The sequence below is a fragment of the Macrobrachium rosenbergii genome, chromosome 34, assembly GCF_040412425.1.
Source record: "Macrobrachium rosenbergii isolate ZJJX-2024 chromosome 34, ASM4041242v1, whole genome shotgun sequence".
Lineage (NCBI taxonomy): Eukaryota > Metazoa > Arthropoda > Malacostraca > Decapoda > Palaemonidae > Macrobrachium > Macrobrachium rosenbergii.
The window spans coordinates 5,194,295-5,219,847 of record NC_089774.1 but is presented as its reverse complement, the minus strand read 5'-3'; the positions used below and the strand labels follow the sequence as shown (position 1 = coordinate 5,219,847).

Sequence of the window (25,553 nt, the reverse complement as noted above, 5' to 3'; positions counted from 1 at the left end):
GGGCCTTTACCTAATATCTAAGATTAGAAGCCTTGTGGTAAGGGCATTTTACCCAACATTCTAAATTCTGTGGTGCACAATCTTGCATATAAAATGTTAAAGTTGCAAATGACATCTTTTTTCTCAGGTCCCAAAGGTGCTCTGTGTGACCTACAAATTCAAGTCATACACAATTGGGCAGAGATATTGTGATATTTGCATGGATTACACCATATGTCTTACCAAATCCACACTTTCATTACACTCAGAGAATAAGAAAGTCTTAGATTTTTCCTTGAATAACTTGGTATTTTCAGCCCTCCCGATATCCACGGGCGGCAGATTTGAAGGCTCTAAAACCAACATTCAAAATGTATATTTTGCAGTTTCCTAAGTTGTATCTTAAGTAGATTATTATGAACAGGGTTGCAATATTCCACTTTAATGATGACACAATTTGCCAAGTCTTTTATAGAATACCCATCAAGATATTTTTAATATTTTTAAACAAAAGCAATATTTCTAAGATGATAGCCACTTACCCTTGCAGCAGCTGAGTACTGGAAGACAAATTACGATTCAGCACAATTATGTCTGTGGTCAGAACTGGATTACTATTACCAGCGAATATCACCAAGGATTCAGTTTCACTTAACAGAGTTAAGATCATATAGTCTCTCCTTTGTATTGGAGTTGAGTTGAAGCTATTGCAGAATATTGTGACGTCTATTAATGATATATTATTGACTAGAGCCAGCGTTCTGGCCACAAACAATGCCCTAAAGGTTATTGCAATGGCAAATCAGGCAAAAACAAACAACAAACCATTGTATAAAGGTACCCCAGGTGAAGCTCAGCCACTTAGGGGTAACTGTTTCCGGTGTAGTAGACCTCATACACCCAGGTTGTCTAAGGACAAAGGGTCAATTACATGTTACCGATGTAGCAATCTAGGCAACCTGTGTCTCAATTTATTCAGGTGATTGTGAGAGAGAGAAATTACTCACTACATTTGATGAGAGTGGTCAGATGTAAGGAACTGTGCTGGACAAACCTGATAGAGATTGGTGTTGCGTTAAGGATTCCTGCTCTTGTCTGGCAATGTTGGTGTGGTATTAGGTACGGATGTGACTGAGCAGCTTGGGCATTTCAAAACATCTCCAGATGCCATTAGAATGCTTACCACAATACATACATCAAAGTTAAGTATTTTTTAATAAGATCACTTTGCTCCAGTGCTTCAACCTACCTGCTTGTACAACCACATACTGCTCACACATTTCACTGTGTTTTTCATTGTCACAAGAAGACAAACAAGGCAAGTTGTACAGGATCATGTTAAGCCTACACACAATTTTGCTTCATAATCATCCACTTGCATAGGAGGACTTAAATATGCACTGTAGAATGTCATATATATGTCACAATGTTAACACTGCACAAAAATTTTGATCATCTAGAACCTCCCTTAATACCTCTAGCTACCAAGGGGTTGCTTGAACTTCCATCACAGTCAAAATATTCATAACTTCACTCAACTCTACTTTCTTACAACCCTGGAATCCATGTCTTCCTTGAGAACATATGTTTGGTTCCCATACAGTGAGGTCTACTGGTGAATTCTCCTATCTCATTGGTGTTTGGTCATCTTTCTTTTTTTGTTGGTGTTCAAGTCTGAAAATCAAGTTTCATCAATTTTCCCTATTATATCATTTTACTACTTCTACCTGTAAGCTGTTATGAACTACAACTACAGTAAATTTTTTTCAGATGTTGTTGTGTACACATTATCATCTTTCCCATCTAAAGTGGTGTTTCTCAGGATTCTGTTCTCTCACTTAATCTTTTCCTCTCTACCTGTGGTGCTTTCTTTTGCCTAGACATTTGTGTACAATCCGTACTCATCTAGGAATAGATATTTTTTAACAGTTTAAGTTACAATAATCTCCTAACAGTGATGGTGTTTAAGTTTTGTGGTCTTCTCCTTTGCAACTGATAAGCACAAATTTGTTTTCTTTAAATAAATTCTTAAAATCACAGCCCAGTGTAAATTAGCCAGTTAAAGACTTATTGGGTGCATAGGTCACTTAAATATTTCTAACCTGAAAACTTTGACATTTAAAAAGCACTATTTTTGAATTTTAAAACTCTACTGGAAATGTAACCATCACCACAAATACCGTCAACAGAATTTTCTTTACAAAAGACATCAGGCTGATTTTTACGATCACAGGAAAAAAAGATCCTTCAGATAGCAAACTAAGGTAATGCCAATGTCATTACCATTCGAGTTGATATGCTGACACATCTGCTATTTACATACCACACCTAGATAAATGTTAGATCCTTCATGACTTTACCATTCATCTTGGTTATCCTCAAGGCAACCATAAAAATAATTTGCCCCACTGTAAGAACAGCGTCCTTCCTCTTGAGGCCCACAGAGACAGTTGATGTAACATTGACACTCTGGGCTACATGACTTCAAAATCAAAGTTAATTTCAAGAACGCTTACACAAATTTCCAGCAGCACAATGCTTGCTTGTACTGTATTATATTTTATACACAATTCCCGCAAGATTCAATGGACTTGAAAGTACTAATACACTGTTGCATCTATTCATTTCAAAAACCACAACATTCAGTATGTATTTACTAAGGCCAAAATACAATACATACCAAGTGTGTGTTACAAAAATTAGGTCACTGTTGGAGAGTATTGTGAATATCTGAAAACAATTCTAATTAATCTTCTGGAGTGTGGATAAACTTTGTAAATGAAACTACCGAGGCAGGGTGCAATTGTGGGGAGTTTAATTTAAATAAAAAGTAATAAATATAAAACTCATCAGTTGACATTCCACAATACAAAGAAAAGTTTAAACAACAAAATTATAACATTTTCAGAAAACGGTTAACTTCTCTATACAATGCTCACGTGAAAAACGTTTAATATAAAATAAAAGAGTGATCACAGTACGTTCCAGTCAAACACAAGTACTAATTAAGACTGCCTCAGCTAAAATCCGTATTAGCTTTCCGTTGCTTTGATGGAAATGACTGACTCTGATTAGACGACTGATCTTCCGTGGAGCTTGTTCTGGCGTGCAACAGCTGGGATTTACGAGACGTTCCTGGTTTCGAGTCTTCTTGTTTGATTTGCTGAAATAATAAATTATTTTAGGAGATGCTCTTCACTTTCAATTGATCTAGTATCAATACCACATTACTTTAGCATAAGTACAACTTAAATACTGTACTGTAACTTTGGTTTCTATATAAATCTTTTCTATAGTGAAACATATTTGACAACAAACAAATGTCATCTCATTGTACTACAGTAATACAGAATATACTAATGTTGCACTGACAAAGTTAATCATGGGGTACAGAAAATATATGGAGGACTGCTTTCACAACCATTTGCAACTATAAAATATCTACTGTAGCCCACAGAATGTCTTCAAATCATTGTAGACATTTAGATCATAAATATCACAAACATACAAACATATATTACATGCTAACTACTTGGTACATTGGGAAACAGACCTCTGTGAGGTAGATAATATGCTTTCTGAGGTAGATGGTCAAGAAGCTTCGGCTCTCTATCCCCAGAACCCACATTCTAAGTGGTATCACAGCCAGAACCTCTGCTGTTAAAAGCTATGGAACATGAACAGGGGAAGGTTCCAGTGAGACAAAACTCCCTCATCTTCCCTTTCATAAATTCCAAATAAGTGTTTGGATACAGGGCCCTTGACACTGTGTTGCTGCTCAGTAAGGCTAAAAGATTCGAGCACTTTGAGTGCAAATACTATGAAGGATTAAGTCTGACATCCTTCCTAGAACAAACAATCAAAAGAGATACACGAATCACACAGGTACTAATCGGAAGCCATTTATATCTCGATCATCCACAGATGCAGCAACTTCAAATATGTCCTTCAAGGAGAATGATGCAAGAAAAAATAGTAGTATAAATTGTACACTGATACCATTGTTGCATTGCTTCTGGTGCTAAACATTTAAAAATTTTTCAGGAACTAGGATGTTAGAGCTGGAGACAATTTATGTAACCCTGGTCTGAATTGTAAGTCTCATAGATTTCCCCCACAACCAAAAGTAAAAGCCCATGCTATTCAGACCTATACTGATAAAAAAAATTACCTATGCTCTCTGTATGTGGAACCAAGACTAGAGGGTTGCCTCTTAGATAATACCAGAAACAACGGGAAACTAGTCCTCACTGACTTTCGACACTGGTTAACCCAGTACCTGTTCTGTAAGTAATTTTTCTAGTGGTTTTTAGAAATGAATGCGGTTTTTGAACAGGCAGAGTACTACTTGATGGCATTAATAAATTATGACTGCTGAGCATTTCACCAGTTGTGAATAATACTCTAATTAGCTCATAATTTTACTAAGTTTTGAACACTTCTATTCTAACACACTACCAAACATATTGCTTACATCACTAATCATTTACTAAATGTCATCCTGATGGTAACAAAAAGCTAATGAGACCTGTTTATCCAATGGTGAGAAGAAAATGCCTCCTAGAATTTCATCAAAATCCTTCTTATGTACTAGCACATCGAAGTGATATGTTTAAAGGAACAAATGCTTGCATGACTAAAGAAAGGACACTGAATAACCATATTTAGTAAAACAATCAGAAAATATTCTACAAAATGGAAAGCCTTACTACCATTGGCCAGGGTACACATAGCGAGGCCTTGGCTGCAAAAGATCCCATGATCTAAGGAACATACACAGTGCTGCTAGGCAGCAGACAATGTTCATCTGAATTGTGAATGGAAGATTTAAGATTCATGAAGACCCTGTACTACAGCCTGAAGTTGAATATTTTCCAGATGTCTCACTGCTAACAGCAATTCCACATAATTCATAACCTAAACTAACCTGTAATTTACATTTAACATTCAATTTGGGAGGTTTACCTGAAATGGTAGCATAGTAAAAAATCCTAATAAGGTAGCTGATAAGTACAGAGGCCTTTTAAGCTGAAATGTTACTGCTGTAATTGGTTTGTTGCAAAACAAATAAGTAGCATTTCCTATTCTATTTTTGAGATAAAGATGCAACAATGTCTGCATTCCTTGCAGAATAAAAAAAGTCAGGATTACTGCTACTCAGACATCAAAAAGAATATAGACCAAATTCAAATTGTAATGGAACAGTAAAAATGGTTTTCATACTGAAGTACAGACACCACCCTACTTATGAGTTATGTTCCAGATGGCTGTTTGTATGCTGAATTGTATTGGAAGTTGGTTACTGTACTCTTTATGCCTGTTTATGTACAGTGATATAAAATCAATACAGAACTGTACGTTTTTTCATCCTAATATACAATACACTGTGCATACAGTGCTGTATGTACAGAATAGGCGCACAAAACAATATTTGAACTTAGGAGTGGCACAGGGGAGCACTCTGAGCACAATTTTAATTTGCGATCCCATTCCTTTGTATCTCTGAATGTTTTTAAGTTGAATGTTCGTAAGTAGGGTGGTGTCTGTACACTAACAGTTACTTACCTTCTCAGTGAATACATGAGCGAGCTGTTCACTCCTTGACTGCCAGATCATCTGCTGCCGCTGGAACACGTCAGGATACCTGGAATCATAGCAGGAAGTTCTCAAGATTGTTTCTGGAACCGTAATGCTACAAAATTATTTTAAAAGAATTACTACTACATAAACTCAATCCTTGCTGCACAGGCTTGTCATAACTGGCTGAAAAGGGATACCACAGCTCTCCATCAACTGCATCTGTAATACAATATCCCCACTGCACTCCAGCCATGAATCTTTGCATTCTCTTAACTCTTCACTTGGCATATTTCTTGTAACTGTCCCTTTATAAAGACTTGTGTTGTTGATCTGCGACATGTAGCTAAACTGATACTTATCAGCTTCAACCATTTTTCTCAGCTTTCCCAATATTTTCATAGCAGGCTCAAGAAACCTTATTCCTCTAAGTTTCCACATTGCAGTTCATCCCTTTTCCTTTTTATAATATTAGCATGTTGCTCTTGTCACACTTTTCTGGTACTATCTATTTCTTTATTAGGCTTTCATGTAGTCTAGCAAGCCCATGGATTACCAGTTTACTATATAAACCTTCTGTTTGTTCATGGTGACAACTCATGTTTTATATTTCTTTGGCTCCTGAGAGGTTTTTAGTTAGCAACTAGATGGGTCACTCCAAGGCCTGTCAACCTTGATCTTAGAGCTGATGTTTGTCTGACAGTTCAACCATCACCTTGATGACAGCACTATACTGTACATGACATTGATCAACTATATCCGAATAGTTTATCTGATTTGTGGAAAACTAAGTTTCTCTTGCAAAACTCTGACCAGCTCTGGATGTCCCTCAATGCATAACATGTCTCACAGATGAATGGGACACCAATGAGTATAGTTGATAATGTCATTAGGAGATAAGTGCTGTGCTATAATGAAAAGGATTTACAATACAGTTTGAAATTATCTTGGAGAAATGATCAGATGCATATCAGATGCTATCATTCTTCTAGAATGATAGCATCAATACCAATTGCCTAGTTCATATACCATGCATCCTTCATTTTCCCAGGCAACAGTGTGGTCTGAAATTATAGGTGCTCATTAAGTTTGGAGCCGAAATGCACATATCTAAAGTACAAGATGATGGTACAACAGTCAACCATGGCACAAGCCCATTCACAGTTCTTGAGCTTTGTTCCAAAGCATTTCAGAGCTGAGACTTCATTAAACAGACCTCCGAGAATGATTACTAAGTTATATTATCTATACTGATAAGGCCAGTGTCACTGGATCTGCATAACAAGGGCACAGGGCAGGCTGACATACTGTGACTAGTGGGGTTCAGCCAAGAAACCTAATCCTAACTTTGTAACTTTTGGGAAACATGGGTTCTTGGGCGGGTGTTCATGTATAACTTTGACTGGTTGAAAACATGACTTCTAGAACTATCAAAACACCTAAAAAATCTGAGACAAATATTGAACATCTTATTGCCATAATTTAATGTCAATTGTTTACTGAAATTAATAAAAACCTTGTTCTGAGTCTATTATAGTATAATTTAGACAGGGTCTCATGGTACACTAAAACAAAGTTAATGGTTTTCAAATCAAGGCTAATGTATGTCATAAAACAATAAAATCATTTTAATCAAATATCAATTCACAATGTAAACATTTAAAAAAAAAAAAAGTCACAATTTGAATCATATGTTACTGAATTTCATAAACACGCAATTAATCTTATATAAATTCCATACTTTTTCAATATTTCAAACAAAAATGTGGCCAACTTATTTTCCCCAAATGTGTGTGACATTACAGGTGCCTTTACTGATGGAAAATATAATCTATAAATCACTATCACAAAAGCTGTATCAGTTGGAAGCAAGAATTCCCAGACAGCTCTTGCCGAACAGTACATTGATACCCCAGATAGAATTTCCTTCACATCACCACCAGGCAGCTTTACTGTGTCTGTTACTTCAGGCGATCGCCAAAACTGGGTTCTTAAAGAACATATAAAAGGGAAAAATTTTCATCTCAAAATAAAAACTAGACAAAAGGAACATCTTATGAATATTCAGTGACATAAGAAACCTTTGGTTTCATATCCTGAATTGAAGCAGCAAATTGTAATGTAAAACAGCTGTTGGTTTTCAAATCAGAAACTATTCATAAAATTTAATTATGAATGATGGCTATTATAACAACCCACCAACCATTTGTTACTGAATATATGAACCATTAATCTTATATACCTATTTAATCTGTGAGAATATGCAAACAAAAATATGGCACAACTTGACTACAAAGTCTATTCAACGCACTGCGGTTAGGTGATGGAAAATATAACGCAGTCACTATCACAAATTTGAAATGTGCTTTTGAAACATTAAAGAAACACCCAGAAATTTTCAAAATGCACGATCTGAACTAGTCTCGTATCGGGATCGCCAAGACCATAAAGAATATAAAAAAGAAACATTTCATCTCAACACATGGAAGCATTACGATCATGTGGTACTCTTAGCATCTTACACTTGTGTGATTGCTTATGCAAAGTGTCACTAGACATCTTATGGTTAAAACTGACATTTTCAAATTTAATTTACTTTGCTCATAACAACCCACCAACCATACTAAACTGAATAAATGGTCGAGATGTTTTGAAATAGCCTTGAATGTTAACAAATCAAGAGAGATAAAGTATACTCCTCATAATCCTATTTCTTAACAATCCTTAATTGAACTGTCTGTAATAATGCCTTTATTTCGTGGAGAGACAATGGATGCCAAGAAAAATAATAGAGAATAACAAAATCATTAAGTAAATGCTATATTTCCTCAAAGAAGCATTATAACAATGACTGAAATGAACGTTCATCCTATCACTCAGGAATATCACCTTGACCTGACCTTACTTGTCATTAATTAATCCATTCATAAAGAAAACTATAAACCTGAGTCTCAAATACTTTACTATTTTCTTAACTATTATCCGGTGGGACTGGGGATGAATCATCACGAATAACTAATTGACTTTTACCTTGGAAATATCCCCAATATATTACCAAATACACACAAACACATATCTCTTTACAAAACAAAGAACAACTTACGACAAAATCCCGTCCTCGCTGAATCAGTTCATTGCAAACTCCTGTCTCTGACTTGCTGTCTTTTGGATAGAGAAGATCACTCTTAACTACCCAGTTCCCCTGGACGAGCACTGCCACCTGCTGAAGCACTTTCAGCACAGACAACAAGAATTCTGCCGCGTTCCCACGATCTAAAACTTCAATCAGCTCTGTAAATGAGGCCACACCAGCTGCAAAACAAAGCATAAACCACTAACAATCTTCAGTCAGATCATCAGCTCTGTAAACAAGGCCAAATGCAGCTGCAACACTAAAACATAAATATCCAATAATCTTTTGTCAGATAATGACCAGTTACAAAAAAACCAAAATTTTGACTTGCACCAACAACTTCAGAATCTTGACTAGGAAATCTTCAATAGCTGCCACAAGATTTCAGACCTATTCTAGTGCAGGCTTTTTTGCCTTTACTCAATTCCAATGGCATACTCTTTATGCAATAGCTAAACAGGTTAGGAGCCAAAGATGGAAGATGCTTCTTTAATTTTTGTCCAAACAAAAATTATACTTTGTAATGATACCTTATCAAAGCTGGCAAAAGGGAAAAAGTAAAAAATATATAAATAAAGAACAAATACTACTAAACAATGGGTGAACAAGGTAAACACAAAGGATATGTGCGTACACAGCAATCACAAAAGATGTGCGGTAGAAGAAGAATGATCCTATTCTAAGTATATGTCATGGATTTTTTTAAGATGAGAGATGAGATGACCCAAAGAACATGTGGAAAAACTGAAAGTGCAGGAGCTTTGTTAAATGTTTTTGGAAGTGAAGCATAAAAGTTAGGATGCCTGAATGGATTCATGGGCCAACTCTCACTTACGGAAGTAAAGAGTGGATGCTGAACGCATTTAAGACAAGCCTGTACACATGCACCTAACTGTCCATGCCACAATATAAATGACACGAAGATACCATAACTTTTTTGCAGCATTTCATTCTGACTCTTTTGGTTAATCTTAACTATGCAGAAAATGAACTAGGCATATTAATTACCTAAATACAGTACTGTATATAGAAATCTTTAAATTCATAGCATTAAACAATCAAAATAACTGTCTCTTCAAAGGGGACAAAATTGGCACTGATACAAAAAACTAATTAAACAAATACATTACAGTATAAGACGGATAAAATGGATACTATACACAGTAAACTATCCAGTATTTTTGACAAAATTAAATTTTAAAAAGACATACCATTAATCATAACCGTTTTCACATGGTTGTGGAGATCAAGTGAGATCAGCCCTGACTTTGACATCAGATGGGCTGGAAGGCCTGGGGTAAGCATCTTGACCTCTTCCGTTGGAGGGACCAACTGGTTGAGGTAGTCTTTTGAGGACAAACTAAACTGATCTACCAATTCATCTTCGTACATGCAGAATAGTTTACGGGACTCGAATTCACTCTTGTCGCTGCCATGCCTGAAAGATTGAATTTTTAATCAAATTTCTTTTAAATGAATGTACCCATGAATGTACTGTATGGCCAAGAGATCACAGTACATTGCAATTATTAAGTTAAATGTGGATGATGTTAATACGAAAGAACATATGCTCAATGAAACTTCAAGGTCATTTAAAAATTCAATTCTTTCTCAAACAGAATTTCTTCTACTAACATACAGCCCGCATTCATGGTCACCAAAGACCAGAAACCTGCAGTCTTTTGTGAAGGGTTTGCTCTGGACATAAAAGAAATGATGTGTTTTATCAAAAACACATCACTATACTCCGCCTGAATTGTAATATAGGAGGGAGGTCTGAGCTGTCAAATGACCAAGAAAACTTACTGAAACCTTCAGGTTCTGTGAAGAGCTCTTCTCGTGTATATAAAACCACAGTAACACAAGAAACTCCTAAAGTTAAGAAAAAATAACGTTTAGATACTAACTTGTTATAGTTGACCTCAACCCAAGGTTCCTCTTTAATCTGTCGCAGTAAAAACCCGTAGCTCTTTTCTTTGGCTTTGCGGCTTCGTTCCGTCTCGGGTTTTTCAAACCTCACTGTTACCTTCTTGACCTTATCCTCTTCGTCAGAATCTGGAAAAAATGTTGACAAATATAAGCTTACATTTTACAGTTTATAATTACTATTATAATTTTGATTTATTTTAACAAATGAGGAATCATTCATATGAGACAAGCCTAAATTGATGGCAAGCAGGCTTCCATAGAATATTATTTGTAAGTGGAATAAAAGAGGAAAATATAAACAACAAACACATACAGTACTGATACAGAAAACAGACACACAAATCAGAAAAACTAATACAATGATACAGTATTATTACAGCTCCCCTTACTCGGGAACATAAGCATCAGTACCATTGTTAAGAAGGCCTTCCCACATTCAAAACAGTATTGGAAACAGTACTGAGCAAAGTGACAAACAAAACTAAGACTGGAAATATTTCAAACGACTGCAAAATTTCACCTTCTTCTCCAGTCGAGTCTTTCCTTTCTTTCTTCCTGCATTTGTCGGCCTGGTCGAGGTAAGCAAGAGATGGGCGAAGGGCAAACACCGATGCTATGGGGGTTAAGTGAAGTCCGGAATCTCGAACTACACCGACTGCGTAACGGCTGCAGTCACTCAGAGCCTTAGTTGATGTCAGCACCAGTTTGTCCATCACGTTGCTTTTGGGTAAGACATTATACATTACAGAGAGGATGCATAAAAATAAGTGATTGTCTGTTTAAAATAATGATTTCTCAATTGTACTCCAGTAAAATGTTGTTGGGTACAATACTGTACCATGTCATTTCCACAACTTTTCCTCATTACAGGATAAGTAACATTTGGATGGCAATATTTCAAGGATACACACTAAAACTACATTACAAAAAAAATTTAAAAACTGGACTTTAAAATAACTAACTTTTTACTTATGCCTTAACCTGTTAAAATTGACAGACCAAGTGATGTAAATGAGTCTAGCTCTGTTTATGATACATGTAATTTAGTGCAGATCTTCTGGAGCAGCAGCAATACGGGTTGGAAGAGGGAGAAGAGAAGGTAGTGGACTGCTGGAATGGAGGCAGATGAGGAAGAGGAGAAGGCTGAGGAATGTGGGGTGGGGAGGAGAGTGGGGAAAAGAGGCAAGGATGGGTCACTGGAAATAAATTGAGAGGATACATGAAAAATGGATATTCTGCATTTATTACAATGAACACTAATTTTTATGTTCCACCATAAGTATTTGGTTGATGTTTGCAGTAATATTTTGGGCTATAGTTTTTGTAAAATTTTTCCTTCCTACACCCTAACAGAGTCGGCACCATATCTAACAAATTGTGGGCAGAAATCAGGCCATTAATAAAATATAACCACAACTTTTGCCATATCTCTCCATACCTACAAACTTCCTTCTTCAGACATATACAGAGATTTCTAAAACCATATGTAGGGTGTACTGGCAATAGTTATGAGAAGCCTCGCCAGGTAATACACAAGGAGGTGTGAGATCAGATGCAACGAGGTAAAGAGAGTGTGGGAGAGGGGAGACAGCTCTTATCTCATTCTTGGGGGGAGTACTCAAATAACACCTCAACTTAACAGACCTCTGTACTTATCAGCTGTAATATTATGAATATTTTAGATGTCATGAATTTTTAAATAAATCTCTTACACTGAAACAGGTTAGTTTTGGTTAGGAACTATGTAGAACTGCTGTTACCTCTACGCTGTCTACAAAATATTCAAGTGCACACTATAATATATGATATTTGAATCTTTGTTACTTATCAGAAAGCCAGACACAGCAAAGTGTCCGTCAAGATGAGGTGCTACATATTAAACAGTTGAACCAAAGCACTTAATTCACATTTTTAAATTTCATAGAACTGGGACAAAGTTTGTCCTCAATGAATAAATAAGATTTTAAATACATTGCAACTCTTGAACTGGACCATGAAAATGATGGAGAGGAAGCTGGGAAGGACTAGTGTTTGTTAGTGTTTATGGGGAGGGGGTAATCTGTGGCCTACACAGGAAGGGTGGTACAGTACTCTGGAGTGGATCTTAATTAATGAAGTTTCTGTAGTACCATGGAGGGGTCATCTCCATCACTCCTATCATCTTTGAGAGAGGTTATTTATAGTGGCATAAGCCTTATGGCACAGGTTTACACTCTGAAAGCATGTAAAAATGTTGGAAAAACATCTTTAAATAGTGCATGACCAGTAAAATGTTCCTATTAGGGTTGATATGTCATACCAAGGTATTCTGCAGAGAACCAGATGCATTCATTTTGGAGGACTGAACACAAATGACAGCATATATCTGCAATAACAGTAACTTTATGGGTGGAAACTCCTTCAGCTTTAATGTTCTAGCTTTTTGTCATGATGTATGATGGCTAAGTTTTTTTCAAAGCCTTCTAGTGCGCTTTAGACAGTGTTCAAAAACAGCTTTTCTAACAGAGAAAATACACATCTTTTTGCTACTACTTTCCTCTGAAAGGACCTTAGCAATCAGTTCCTGCAAAGTACTAACCAACTCATTTAGTTGGCTGTTGGTCATGGCTGATCTATACATGTTAATGGATAATAGTACAAACAAAAATGATGATGAAAGTAAAAGTGAAAAAAAACTAGGATAACAATATAACTTACAGTGATGGTGATAAAAATGGAACGCATATTTCTGTATTAGTGAAAAAAACTGGTAAAAGACAAGAAATGTTATATGCAGGAGAAATCTGAATCCAAACAAGCTAACACTTACAGAGAGTTAAGTTACTTACTCACAAACTGGCGTAAGCCACCTACCAGGATAGTGGACAAGAGATCACAGATTGCAACAGGTGATAGCTGAGCCCTATGATTACAAATCCAGCCTCAACCGTCTTCATCCAGACAACAAATACAACACTCTATTTACCCCCAAGAAATACAGGCAATTAAGCAGCTCTAAAATAAAGTCATAAGAATTAAAATATCTACATTTCATCAACCAACACACCTTTTATAAAAATTGTCCTCTGAATCACGCTTGTCTCTGAAAGCTCCATCTACATTCAGGGCAATTTGCTCACCCTTGCTTTTGTCATATGTTGCTCCCCTGGTGTGCAACCCTAACTCCATCTCTATTTGACCACTCCTCGGCCGGATCTTTGTCTGTGAAAAAAAATGGATGCCGTTAACATTTAGATAAAAATTTCCTATGAGCTCACATAAATTCTACTTTAGCAGGGAAAACAAAATTACTTATTCTACTACTTTGTGACTATATGTTCATTAAAAATATATTTAAAAAAACAAAAACCCACACAAATGTTTTAGCCTTATTTTAAATATCAGTTGGCCTTAGCCTTATAATTTTGCACAACTTATTAATTCATGAGTAGACATATATCATAAAACAATAACCAGGACATCCTCAAATACAAATCAGCAATAGGCAGGAATGAAATAAATGTGAAATTTGAGAAAGCTGGCTTCTACAATTCACAAAGGACAACTAGAAACAGCTCACACTGTGCAAGTTCCTACTGGATTCTACACTGTTCAAACTTTGTTATAAGTTACCAGTATGTATCTATTTTTATCAGCATATCTTTTTATGAGTCTACTGGAAAGGAAGATGCGCATGAAGGCAGTGTTTAATCAAACCAATATTCTAACATCAAATTTTGTGTTTATTATTTAATGCCTTTGGTCAATGAAAGCCACATCAAGAAACACGAACATCAATTCAGAAAGCTAAACTCAATTTTCATGAAAAAAAAACCAGTATCAATAAGTCAGCTAACCTTAAGAATGGTTGATTCATCATAATTGTGAGAACGTGGCCGAACAGGAAACTGTAGAACGTACAATTGTTGAGCAAGAGTCTTTGCTAGGTACACTGGAATCTGCAAATGAAAAGAACTATTAGCAAGTTAAAATATGAAATATACAACAATTCTCACATCTATACATGCAAGCATCTTTCACTCAAGCCCTGATGTCATGCAAGTTCAGCAAGAGTTCAGAAGTGAATATCTTCTTATAAGTGAAAAGAGGGTGAAATCCATGAATAAGAACTCAATCATAGTCTTCTGTTTTGATTTCTCTCCCTGATAACAATTATTTTGAGCTATATCTCATAAATTTACTGTTCAAAGGAGGCAACAATATCACCATATAGCCTACTCTTGTGGTATCAACGAAGGCCCACCGAGCTGAAAAATACCTGGAGAGAAACATCATGATGCTCAGCAAGGTATGTATTCATTTAAATAGGTACCACGGCTCTTGGCTTTGTTCAGGCAGGACAGTACACCCTACTGTATGTAGACTTAACAAGACACTACACCCTACTTTACGTAGACTAAGTTTAGGCTAAGATGCATTTCTTCATTTCATTGTTAGTGCTGTGTACTGTAAGTCAGGTTAGGTTAGAGGGTTCGGGTGGGGGGGGGGGATGGTTCTGTGGTGTGCTACTCAATAAGTTAATTTAGATTCATGAGAATTTGGCTAGGTTTAAATACCAGTCCCCGGGAATGAAGGTTAAAACAAACAAAAGATAGCAAATACCTCGGTAACTTTAAATTTGTGAGGGACTTCAGTTGCTTATGATTTCCATAAGGACATCAACGAGTTAAGCATAAAAACCGAATACAGAGTTGTGTCATTAACATAAAATAAAACTCTTGACCTGGTGTAGGAGCAAATTGGGACTTTGAATAACCGACGAACCCATGATGAAACGGGGTTCTAAATGAGTTTTATTGAGTGGATGCATTGCAGAGAAATGGGTTATGCATGAAGAACCCGACCATGAATTTCCTATAATGTTATGTCCTGACCTAACCTCTTCCCTTCCCAACCTGTTCCCTTCCCAACCTGACTTTTCCGGGGGCTTTGCCCTGACCTGGCCAGGGGGCTTTGCCCCCCTGGACCCACAGCTAATACGGCAAAATTGGAACCATGAACACCCCTAGGGTACGTTAGGTTGGTATTTTTAGGTTATTTTGGTGCCCTATCATTTCGTAGCCATTTCAGCTCGAAAAACTAATATGGCTGGCTGGAGGCTTATTGGTATCTTATAAAATATTACTGTTGACCCAGGGGCATGCATGTGGACCCGGAAATTGACCCGAAAAGGGTAGAAGTACCCCTTAAGTAAGACGTCCCTCTCCAGGGCACTTACCTCGGCAACTACAGGATCACTGTCGTTTTCGTCGCTTTTCATATTAAAATAAGGTTTCTAAAACTTCGCAATTGTCGTGTAGGCCTTCAATTGGGTAAATATGGCCCCCAATTAGGTAAATAACGGCCTGCAATTAGGTAAATACGGTCTGATGTCACTAGGATTTCCTTTGTAGGGTAAACAACCACATTGAGTTGTTTACATTCGTGAACGCGAAGCCGGCGAAGGACTTTAGCGAACTACTAAGCTGTCTTTTGTATGCTTGTTTTAACGCTGGTACGGACAAAAAGAATTTATGTAATGAGATTAAACTTTTATTTATCTGTTTATTAATTTATCCTTTTGAATTGCCTTTGATTTATCACGTGCGGAGCTTTTTAAAGTTTGTTTTCTTGTATTTCTAAAAGTCACTTCGATTGTGTTCGGTGACAGTACCGTAGTCTAACACTAATTGCTTCTTCTTCTTCTTCCTGTTTTTTACATTAAGGGCATAATTTTACTTCCAACGTGTTTCTTCTCAGTAAATATAATGACAAATAACCCCATCGTTCAAATTACCTCGTAGTTCTGTTTAAATGTAATTAATTATAACCAGTTATGGAAGGTGCACTCGTTCATCAGAACCCGAGCTCATGCATGCAGACCTGTTTCGAAATCGTCATTCGTATCCAAAACACTTTGATATTTCTCCGGATAATGCTGGAATATATGGTTATTAAACAACCAATTGGAAAGCGTTAAACCTTTAGCGGATAATTAATTAATCCATTAAGATGTTGCTAGTGATGGGCTTACGGGATTGGAAGACTTACATGACAGAAAATACTGTGTACAGATTGAAAATTCATGTTCATCTCTAACTTAAGTTTGGGTTTGACATTTGATATGGAGTTATCAGTTTGATTTGTCATTTCTGCTGACATCTGCATGCGTCAAATGAATCTGTGGACCCCATCGAACATCTGAATATGTGAGATAGGTCTTAGGGCTTTCAAATATTCTTCCATGGAGTGGGACCAGAAAAGAAGCTTACTTGAATAACACCTCTCTTTAATAAGTTGATTGCATTTACGCAACATCACAAAATAATTTATGTTAGTGACTGAGATGTATAAGCAGTCTCTGTAACATTCAGGGGTATATTCATTGTAACCTGTACATGTGACGTAAGTAGGGTACTAGAACGTAATTGTTTTTTTAGGAATCAAATAAAAATTGGCTTTTTATTTTCATGAGAATTCAGTTAATTTCGTAACTGATAGGTCCGTTAAGAGAGTGAAAGCCCACGGCTCTATCTACTATAATTTACCAAAGATTCGACTTACGCACTTGCAAATATACACTTTGTCAAAGGACCACCCCTACATGAGGTTTCTTAACTGCCCGTTGAAGCTAGAATGTTTACTATAACCGTTTTGACCAAGTAGTACCAAATCGGACATTAAGAAAATTGTTGTACATAAGTAACGAAATGGTGTCAACACACGGATAGTTAGACTATTCGTGTTACGAGTCAATATACACTTCTTTGGGATATTAGGTCTATAAACTTTGAAAATATTCAGCCACTACTTTCTGTATTTAAGCTTCCACGATATCACAGTGATTATACAAAAGCCTTTCGACTTGATTCGAAATACACTTACCCCAACATTTAGAGTTTTGACTATACGCATTAAGGTTCCTTTCATGTCTCTTCAGCCCTGTTTATAAGACAAATGAGGGTCTAACAGCAAGTAACTAGCAAGTAAGTTATGTTCCCTCAATGAAACGACCATAACCTGTTATTTTTGTAGTTTCTTATAGTACTGCAATTATGAACTGTTGGAGTAATTAATAAATCTATGGTATATGCTATACTCAATGCCAGTTTTATAAGCCCACTAAATAGTTGATAGCTACCATACACAGCACTCTCATCTGGCAAGCTTATGTTAAGCTAGACAAGACGTCTGAAAACGGTTGCCATCATCTGGGCTATTTAAAACACTGATACAATAAAATAAAGTTGTATGATCTTTGAGACTTTCCCTTACAGACTAATATTTAGAGACTAATATATTAAAATATCTCTTTACAACATTTAAATGGTTCTTAACAGCTAAAACCCAATTAAGAACGTAATGGATTTACCCTTGACAGCTGGAAAATACTTGGATATCGTTATACTAAACATATGGAGGAAGAAAAATACACATTCAATGCTTGCAGTCACACCCTTCGTAATAAAAAGTGGCTTAACACAGACACTTCTCTGGAGCAAGTTGCGCTGATGGCTTAGAAAGCAATGGTGTTGCAGAAACACTACAAAATGCTGTGACCACAGACTGCTGAAGACTGAACAATGGGAGGCCAATAATAAGACAGGCTTGTCAATTTCCTTTAATTTCAAACTTCATAAAATACAAAAAATAAAATTGGTTAACTATAAAATAGAATTAATAATGTTCAACAAGAATTTGGTTTTAACAATTGGTTGCAGAATCCTTGGCGTTGCAAAGTTTTAAATTACATTAGATTAAGAGTGTGCTTATTCAGCCACAGAAACTTATAAGGTTAAAAAGTATGACTAGTTAACATTACCATCTCCATTGCATAACTTAATTTTGTTTTTACTGAATGTAATCTGAGCACTGAGTAAATACATTAAATTTTAAAATATATTTCTGGAACTTAAAATATATATATTACTAAAGCAACAACTCGATAATTACAGCTTGCTAAAATACAAATTAAAATCCTCAGTCTAGTTCCAGTGACTATAAATATCTAAAAGCTAAAAATTTATGAGTTTTAGATAAAAGTTACAAACGAGTTACAACTAAAACTCGTTGCCTCGCACTCAGAAGAACCTCCACTTGTGATAATTGCAAACTCGACACGCCTTTCTCATCGTCAGGAGGAGGACAAGCCATCCCAAAGGGCACATGAAAATGCACATGCAGACTCCGACGGGGTGTGGCCTCGTGACTAGATAACCATTCTGAGGGAACGAAAGTTTTATGTTAATGTTCGAAAATTCAGGCTTAGTTGACAAAAATACATAGCTGAAAATCTAGGCCGTGAGCTTTAGCCATACCTAGCATTTTAATATGTTGTGGCTGCAAGTTACAATGATGTTTAGTCCTGTGACTAACTCACTAAGGTGTGTTTAGGCCTATGATTGTAACCTACAATGCTGTTTAGGCCTATGATTGCAACCTACTAAGCTGTTTAGGCCTATGATTGCAACCTGCAATGCTGTGTTTAGTCTTACTATGGCTGCAACCTGCAACGAGTTTTAGTCCTATGATTGCACCTGCAATGCGGTGTTTATACCTACTTTGGCTGGACCTCCAATGCTGTATTTAGTCTTACTGTGGCTGCAACCTGCTACACTGTATAGTCTTACTATGACTGCAACCTGCAACGCTATGTTTAGTCTTACTATGACTGCAACCTGCAACGCTGTGTTTAGTCTTCTTGTAGCTAGAACCTACAAAGCTAAAGTTTAGTCGCAAACTTCTTGGACTGAATCAAGTTATAAAAAATCTGCATAGGCTAGGAATATTCTGGTTTATTTACAATTGGGTACAATCAGTTCAAACATCCATGTTGGTCTTATGGGAAAGGCCTGCTGATTGTGGCATCTCACTGTCAAGTATATATTTTCTGTGCAATGAATGATTTAAGCCTTCCATTATGCTGAAATGAAGCTATGATTATGAAAGCCTGAAACACTAACTTAACATTTTATGTTCTGGTATTTATTTTGGTATTTATTGTCACAAAAACTGTAATTGACACAAGTCAGGATCTCTTGACACCCTGTCATGGCAGTTCCCTGTAATTTTTCTGCTGGAATCCTGATGGGTTTAACCACCATTTGAAACCCAGTTCTTGCCCATTGAAGCCCAGTTCTTGCCCATTGAGTTCTTGCCCATTGCCCAGTTCTTGCCCATTGATTCTTGCCCATTGAAGCCCAGTTCTTGCCCATTGAAGCCCAGTTCTTGCCCATTGCCCATTGCCCAAGCCCTGTTCTTGCCCATTGAAGCCCAGTTCTTGCCCATTGAAGCCCAGTTCTTGCCCATTGAAGCCCAGTTCTTGCCCATTGAAGCCCAGTTCTTGCCCATTGAAGCCCAGTTCTTGCCCATTGAAGCATTCATAGCTTTCTTCATGTAGCTGAACTTGATGCAGTTGGTACCTTGTCTATCAGGGTTTTCCTTAGTATTTTTAATTAAAACACTTTCAGACAAACATAAGAAAGGATTTGCAAAGCAACATTGAATGTTGAACCACCCCTTGCACTGTGGCACAACAGTCAAGGCTATTCCTTAACTCAAAACATCTACAATAAAAACTGTAAAGGGTGCTTTGAGGAACACTTCCTTACTTACAACACAGACTGGGCATTTATACGGATTTGGTGCCGCCACAGCTATCACAGGTGGGGCCGCTACCACGGGAGCTGCCGCCACCACAGGAGTTGTTGCCATGACGGGTTGCGGTGCTACCATCTGCATAGCTGAAGAGGAAGAGTTAATTTGTTAGTATAAAATTATTCTTACACTGAGGACGGATAATACTATGATCCCCCAAGTACTTTGATTTTCTTACGGTCTTGCGATGCTGCTATAAACAAGGCCTCTTGCAACTTTCAAGATTCAACACTTTGCATGCTGCTCTTTGAAAACTATTGAGAAAGTTTGCTGTCGTCAAAGTTTCCATGCTGCTTACATTTTGGGGAACTGAATTAAAATTGCAGTTTTGTATGTCATGAGTGTAGTAGCATTTAAAATCAGATGCTGATTAGTACCTTTCAATGGGTAGAACAATTTGCATGTCTTTCCCCAAAGTTTTGGAATCTAACCACCTGTTGCCACCCAAATTCTCATACAAAGTATAATCCTGCCATTTAAATATTACATTTGGTAAGTGCTAATTACAAAAATGGGCAAGCAGGCTCAAATTTAAGATAACCCACTTGGCTCAGCAGATACAACTCCTTGACATCTTTTCAAAAAGGGTAGCTGTAAAACCCACGCCCCTAGGTCAAGACATTTCACTTTCACTGGGCTAGTCTAGGAACCTGGTTGGGGTGCAATTAAAATGGCAGTTTTGTATGTCTCATGAGTGTTGTAGCATTTAAAATCAGATAGCGACTAGTACCTTTCAATAATTAAGAGAAACTCGGGTAACAGACACCTCGGCCAAAGATCAGCATTTCTCCAAAAGTAAACTTCCCCAAAACTCACATTCATCAGTTATGTATTCCTGGCCTGACAGGATTAAACTCGGCCATTGCCTACCAGTAATAGGCCTACAGTAAAATAATAAAATAAAAAAACACTTAGTACTCACGTTGGGCCAACATCTTGAATAGCTAAATATTAAGAAGTCCAAAACAAAATTAATAAAATTAGTTCTCAGTTGCTATAACAACATCCAAGAGAACATTTACAAATTAACAGCTTTAACACAACAGTGAAACTTGGCATAGACTGACGATTATCGTAACCCAGGCATTCTCCAAGGAGTCTAAAGAGAAGCTCTTCAGGATAGGGAAATGTAGCCTTCGAGTTATGTCTGGTGACTGATGGCAACTGCTGCAATAGTAAACTGAAAATAATCTTAGGAATGTATAATTCTAATTTATATAAATCTATATTATAATCAAACGAAGTTGGTTTCAACATCATTACTCACTTGCAGTAGTAACCAACACAAAAAATGTAGAGATTATGCATTACATAACATATAACACTTACTATTCAGCTCATATGGGCCTACAATTGAAAATAATTTTATAGTTTCATAAGCTCTCATCGTAAATCATTTATTGCCCCCTGTGGTCCTGCCATTCTAAGCTTTATGTAATACATATGTCGTTTTCTTTATGACTGGTTAAAAAATAAATATGGAAACGTAATAAAAAGCTGACCTTTTAGTTAGTCTCAAAGACAACAGAGGTAGTCTTCTACTTAAACACTGCCTTTATCAATCAGTTTCTCAAACTTTTATTGCTTATCTCTTATTTTAATGTTTATTTATTAGTATTTATTTATTCGAGGTTTATTTTGCCTTAATTAATATTTTTTATTGATTGACATTTGTTTTTTGTCTCTTATGCGCCTATAGATGGCTCAAGTCAGCACACTTCTTGATAGACAAAATAACGCGCAGATATTTGTTTCATTTAAACATATATCAATAACCTGGTTAAAAATTAAGCCCGGCTGTTAATCATTTTATTGTGAATCCTATACACATTATCCATATAGAAGTACAAATGTAACTTGGAAAACAGAATCCAAATTACGAAGGTTCACATTTCATTCTCCTCTTGAATAATGCTTTTATTTAACCTGATACTCAGAGTTTAATTCGGTAAATGTCTTTGGAAATGAACATTCGACTTGTATTTAATTTTTTTTCTGTGTGATTGTGAGGTATAATGAGAATGTTTGGAAGAACAGAGCCTAACATCACAATACGAGCTTTGCTTGTCAGTGAAATCTGTTGTCCTGAATCTGAACTATTTTTGGGAGGCAAAGGTTGCGTTCATTCAGACTCTCAGAGCAACAGATAACGGTGACGTTAAATTTTCCTACTAATCAGTTGACCCTATTCATGAAACTGACATAAATAGTTGTGATTTTATTTACTGTGTTTCCAAATTAAGAATGCAGTATATACCTAAGAAGAAATAAAGCAATTACAAACATTTTTTCTTCGCTCATCCAACTTGAATCTATCAAAACTCTTGACTAGCCTGAACGAACCAAGCAAAGCTTACGGGCCGCAAATAGGCTGAGTTTAACTTATAACTGAAAATCTATTTTAATGAGTAAGTCTGTAATAATATTCAAACTTTTCAGGAACAAAAGACGGTAAAATAGGCTAAAACAAGTCCTAAAAAAACGGACTTCTCCAAATGTGACATTAGGTAGTCAAAATTTCAGGCCGGGAGGGAGGGACTATAGACGAAATCGTTAATCAACAAACTTTATTATTTTTCTAAAAGCATTAACAATAATTTGTCACAGGTTTTCATTTGCATTATGATAAAGATATGAGGATGGACGGAGTTACAACTCTGTCAAGAGGAACTGTGCGTCAACGAGCTGAATTTCGTAGGCCTATGTCCAAAAACCTATTTTTGGACCTTAGACCTATGGCAGGTGGCTTAACCTTTTCAGACACTAACTCGAATGATCAATTCCCTGTCGCAGAGAAAAGTTAATACCATAAACAATACTTCAAAGAGATGATTTCTACGAACAATATTTTATTCTATGGTACTACAGACCCAGAGACTTATATAACTCTTAATGAATGTCTAGAACCATTTTCTCTCTCTAGGAACTTGGAAAGGGTCTTTCTGTCCTTCCTCGAAGCATCTCGTGTCCTATTCCTGATCATGTTGGGTCCTTAGGTCAAGGAAAAGGAAAAATTTAATCATTTTTGTCAAACAGTGACTGAAAACCTGCTGTCAACTTCTTCTTGTTTTCGTATCTTGACAAAGCTCAATGGGACTATGACATATCTCGATTCTGTACCTTGACAAAGTTACATTGGATACTGAATTTTCAATACAGTTCTTGTCTTATGTCTAATTCTGTTGTATAGATATACATACTGTATTTATATTGTATGTTTATATTCTCCAACTCATAATGTATTCGCGTAACAAAACCATAAGACTTATCTTAAACAAACAGATATAATTGCCATCATGTTTACCCCACACAGAAGTACCTAGTCCTCAATAAATAACCTGTCTTGTTTCAATAAATACTGAATACGATCATATTTCAAATACCATTGGCAGTTAGGTCTACAAGAAAGCGGATACAAAAATCAAAACTCGGATGAAGATATATCTGTCGTTCCTCTATTTTTTGTATTTTGTATTTTGAAAGACCGTACAATAATCAGGAAATGGTGGTTGATAAATATATAAAATGATAAAGAGAAAAAACATATAACAAATAATCTTTTTTTGTATAAAATTTACTTCGTAAACGTCACTCAGAGCAACATCAGTCTAGACTGATGTGAACATCGCCTGACTCAATGATATACGAAAATAAAATTTAAAAAATAGATTATATTTGTGATTTTTTTGCCGTAAAATATCACAAAATATAAGTCTGTCTGTGACTGTTATGATAAAAATCTATAAGCTATGTCTTTTACGGAAGTCTCGGAGAATTACTTCGGCCTACGAAAACTGAAATATAGTTTGGGAAAATTAATATAAAATTTCACTAAATAACAGAAATTTCACTATTTGTTTTTAGAAAATAAAGAATAATTCTTTTGGGAGGCCACATTCTGGACAAACTTTCAAGTGGACGATGTATACCTGAATATAATTCATCCTAAGAGTTAATTTCTTTTAAAATTGGTAACAGTAAAAATCTTGCCGGGCCTAACAAGGGGTAGGCCTAACCTGTTATATTATACACGTAATCTATTGACATTGGTAAAATTATTCATGCCTTTGTGAGTCTAACCCAAGACCGGGTTTCAAAACAATGCCTTACATCAAAGTGGAGGCAAATAGGCCTACTAATCAGTTAAGTATTACTTGGAAGACAAAACACAGGCCTACAAGTTACTTTTAAACAAGTATGCAAGTGTCAGGTGGCAATAAAGCCTATGAAACTGCTCTCCACGGCAACGGCAACTCCAGAGCTGCCATTTTGCCGTACTCATTCTTCCCGATTCCTACCTAATATTCAGTTAAAACCTTTCATTTAAAATCCTTCTAACATTTCTGCCTAAAAGACTAGCAGCACCACGTATCACATTTCTGGTCCTCGACGCCCCCGGGAGAGAAATAAATTAAGAAAAGAAGGACTCCATCACTCGTCCTTTATAAAGCCGGCATTGCTCTGCGCCGCCGTGACGGCTGAACAGCCTTCTTTTGTTTTATTGACCTCAGAATTTTCGTTGAGTTTCCCTTCGCCATTTCCCGTCTTGGCTCCGTTTTCTATCACCGTGATCTTCGTCTCCTTCGTCGGTTCTTCGAGTTTCTCTCCCTCGTTCTTTTTATCTCCCTTCTCTTCCTCCTTCGCCTTCTTCTTCTCCTCCTCTTGCGCCTTCCTCCTCTCGTCCTGAAGCTTCTGGAAGTAGAGTTTGTTGAGGACGAAGTAGACGATGCCGGTGACGAGGGAAATCGCCCCCGTCAGCCTGAAGGTGTCTCGGACGCCAATTGGCTTCATGAGGAAGCCTCCTATGAGGCTTCCGACGCCTCGGCCTGAAATTAGGACAAAAAATTAATCGGGGACCCTTAAATAACTTTAATAAAAATATCCTGACTTGTATGAAATCCTGACTAATAATCTCGAATGCAAAGTCTTGTATAAATAAAATATATTTAAAAAGAGAAGTTTTACTTGACTCGAATAGGCCTAGAAAGAGCTTCTGATGATGCAAGCTTACGTACAGGGTGTTGATAAAGTTTGGCGTAAAAATTTATTGAGAAATATCATAAATTTTTATGATGAATCTGAACCCTGTGTCATTTAGACAGGAAAGTGACCGGTTTGGTTTAAAAATGGGTCTAAGAACACTAGACCTATTAAGGAATATGGAGTGGTAAACGGCTGTGGATGATAAAGGTCTTAAAAAATAAACAGTTTGACTTTGAGGAAATTTGACCAAATGGAAAAGAAGATACAAACTTAAGTAAGAAAAGGTATAATATCTTCAGATGTTAAGTAAACACTG

At 36.5% G+C, this 25,553-nt stretch overlaps 2 protein-coding genes and 1 long non-coding RNA gene across 3 annotated transcripts in view; all 3 read right to left on the bottom strand.

Annotated features, from left to right (window-relative positions):
• Nucleotides 1-2,771: 2,771 nt before the first annotated feature.
• Nucleotides 2,772-16,174, bottom strand: Polr3E (RNA polymerase III subunit E). The gene is made up of 11 exons (XM_067133739.1): nt 15,837-16,174; nt 14,455-14,556; nt 13,665-13,819; nt 11,139-11,338; nt 10,597-10,744; nt 9,901-10,127; nt 8,627-8,868; nt 7,399-7,539; nt 6,976-6,977; nt 5,545-5,623; nt 2,772-3,142 (listed from the first exon to the last, which is right to left on the bottom strand). The coding sequence occupies exons 1-11, from the start codon at nt 15,876-15,878 to the stop codon at nt 2,996-2,998; spliced, it is 1,485 nt and encodes a 494-aa protein (XP_066989840.1). The 5' UTR covers nt 15,879-16,174; the 3' UTR covers nt 2,772-2,995.
• Nucleotides 16,175-18,205: 2,031 nt separating this feature from the next.
• LOC136856097 (uncharacterized) lies at nt 18,206-21,323 on the bottom strand. Its single transcript, XR_010858232.1, has 3 exons — nt 21,177-21,323; nt 20,213-20,340; nt 18,206-18,819 (listed from the first exon to the last, which is right to left on the bottom strand). It is a non-coding gene; the product is annotated as an uncharacterized lncRNA (long non-coding RNA).
• A 1,483-nt stretch (nt 21,324-22,806) lies between these two features.
• Nucleotides 22,807-25,553, bottom strand: part of LOC136856096 (major facilitator superfamily domain-containing protein 6-A-like) — a 32,759-nt gene continuing 30,012 nt past the window's right edge. Inside the window, 1 exon segment of the mRNA XM_067133737.1 lies at nt 22,807-25,080. Coding sequence (XP_066989838.1) covers nt 24,686-25,080 — 395 coding nt within the window. The 3' untranslated portion in view covers nt 22,807-24,685.

What these genes read in the sequence shown, in the direction of transcription:
- Polr3E (XM_067133739.1), bottom strand. Translation starts at nt 15,878, where the DNA reads ATGAAAAGCGACGAAAACGACAGTGATCCTGTAGTTGCCGAG. An exon ending in GAAAACGGTTATGATTAATG is followed by an intron (nt 8,869 to 9,900) that starts GTATGTCTTTTT and finishes TTTGTTTTGCAG; the next exon opens with CTGGTGTGGCCTCATTTACA. An exon ending in CTCATGTATTCACTGAGAAG is followed by an intron (nt 3,143 to 5,544) that starts GTAAGTAACTGT and finishes TTATTATTTCAG; the next exon opens with CAAATCAAACAAGAAGACTC.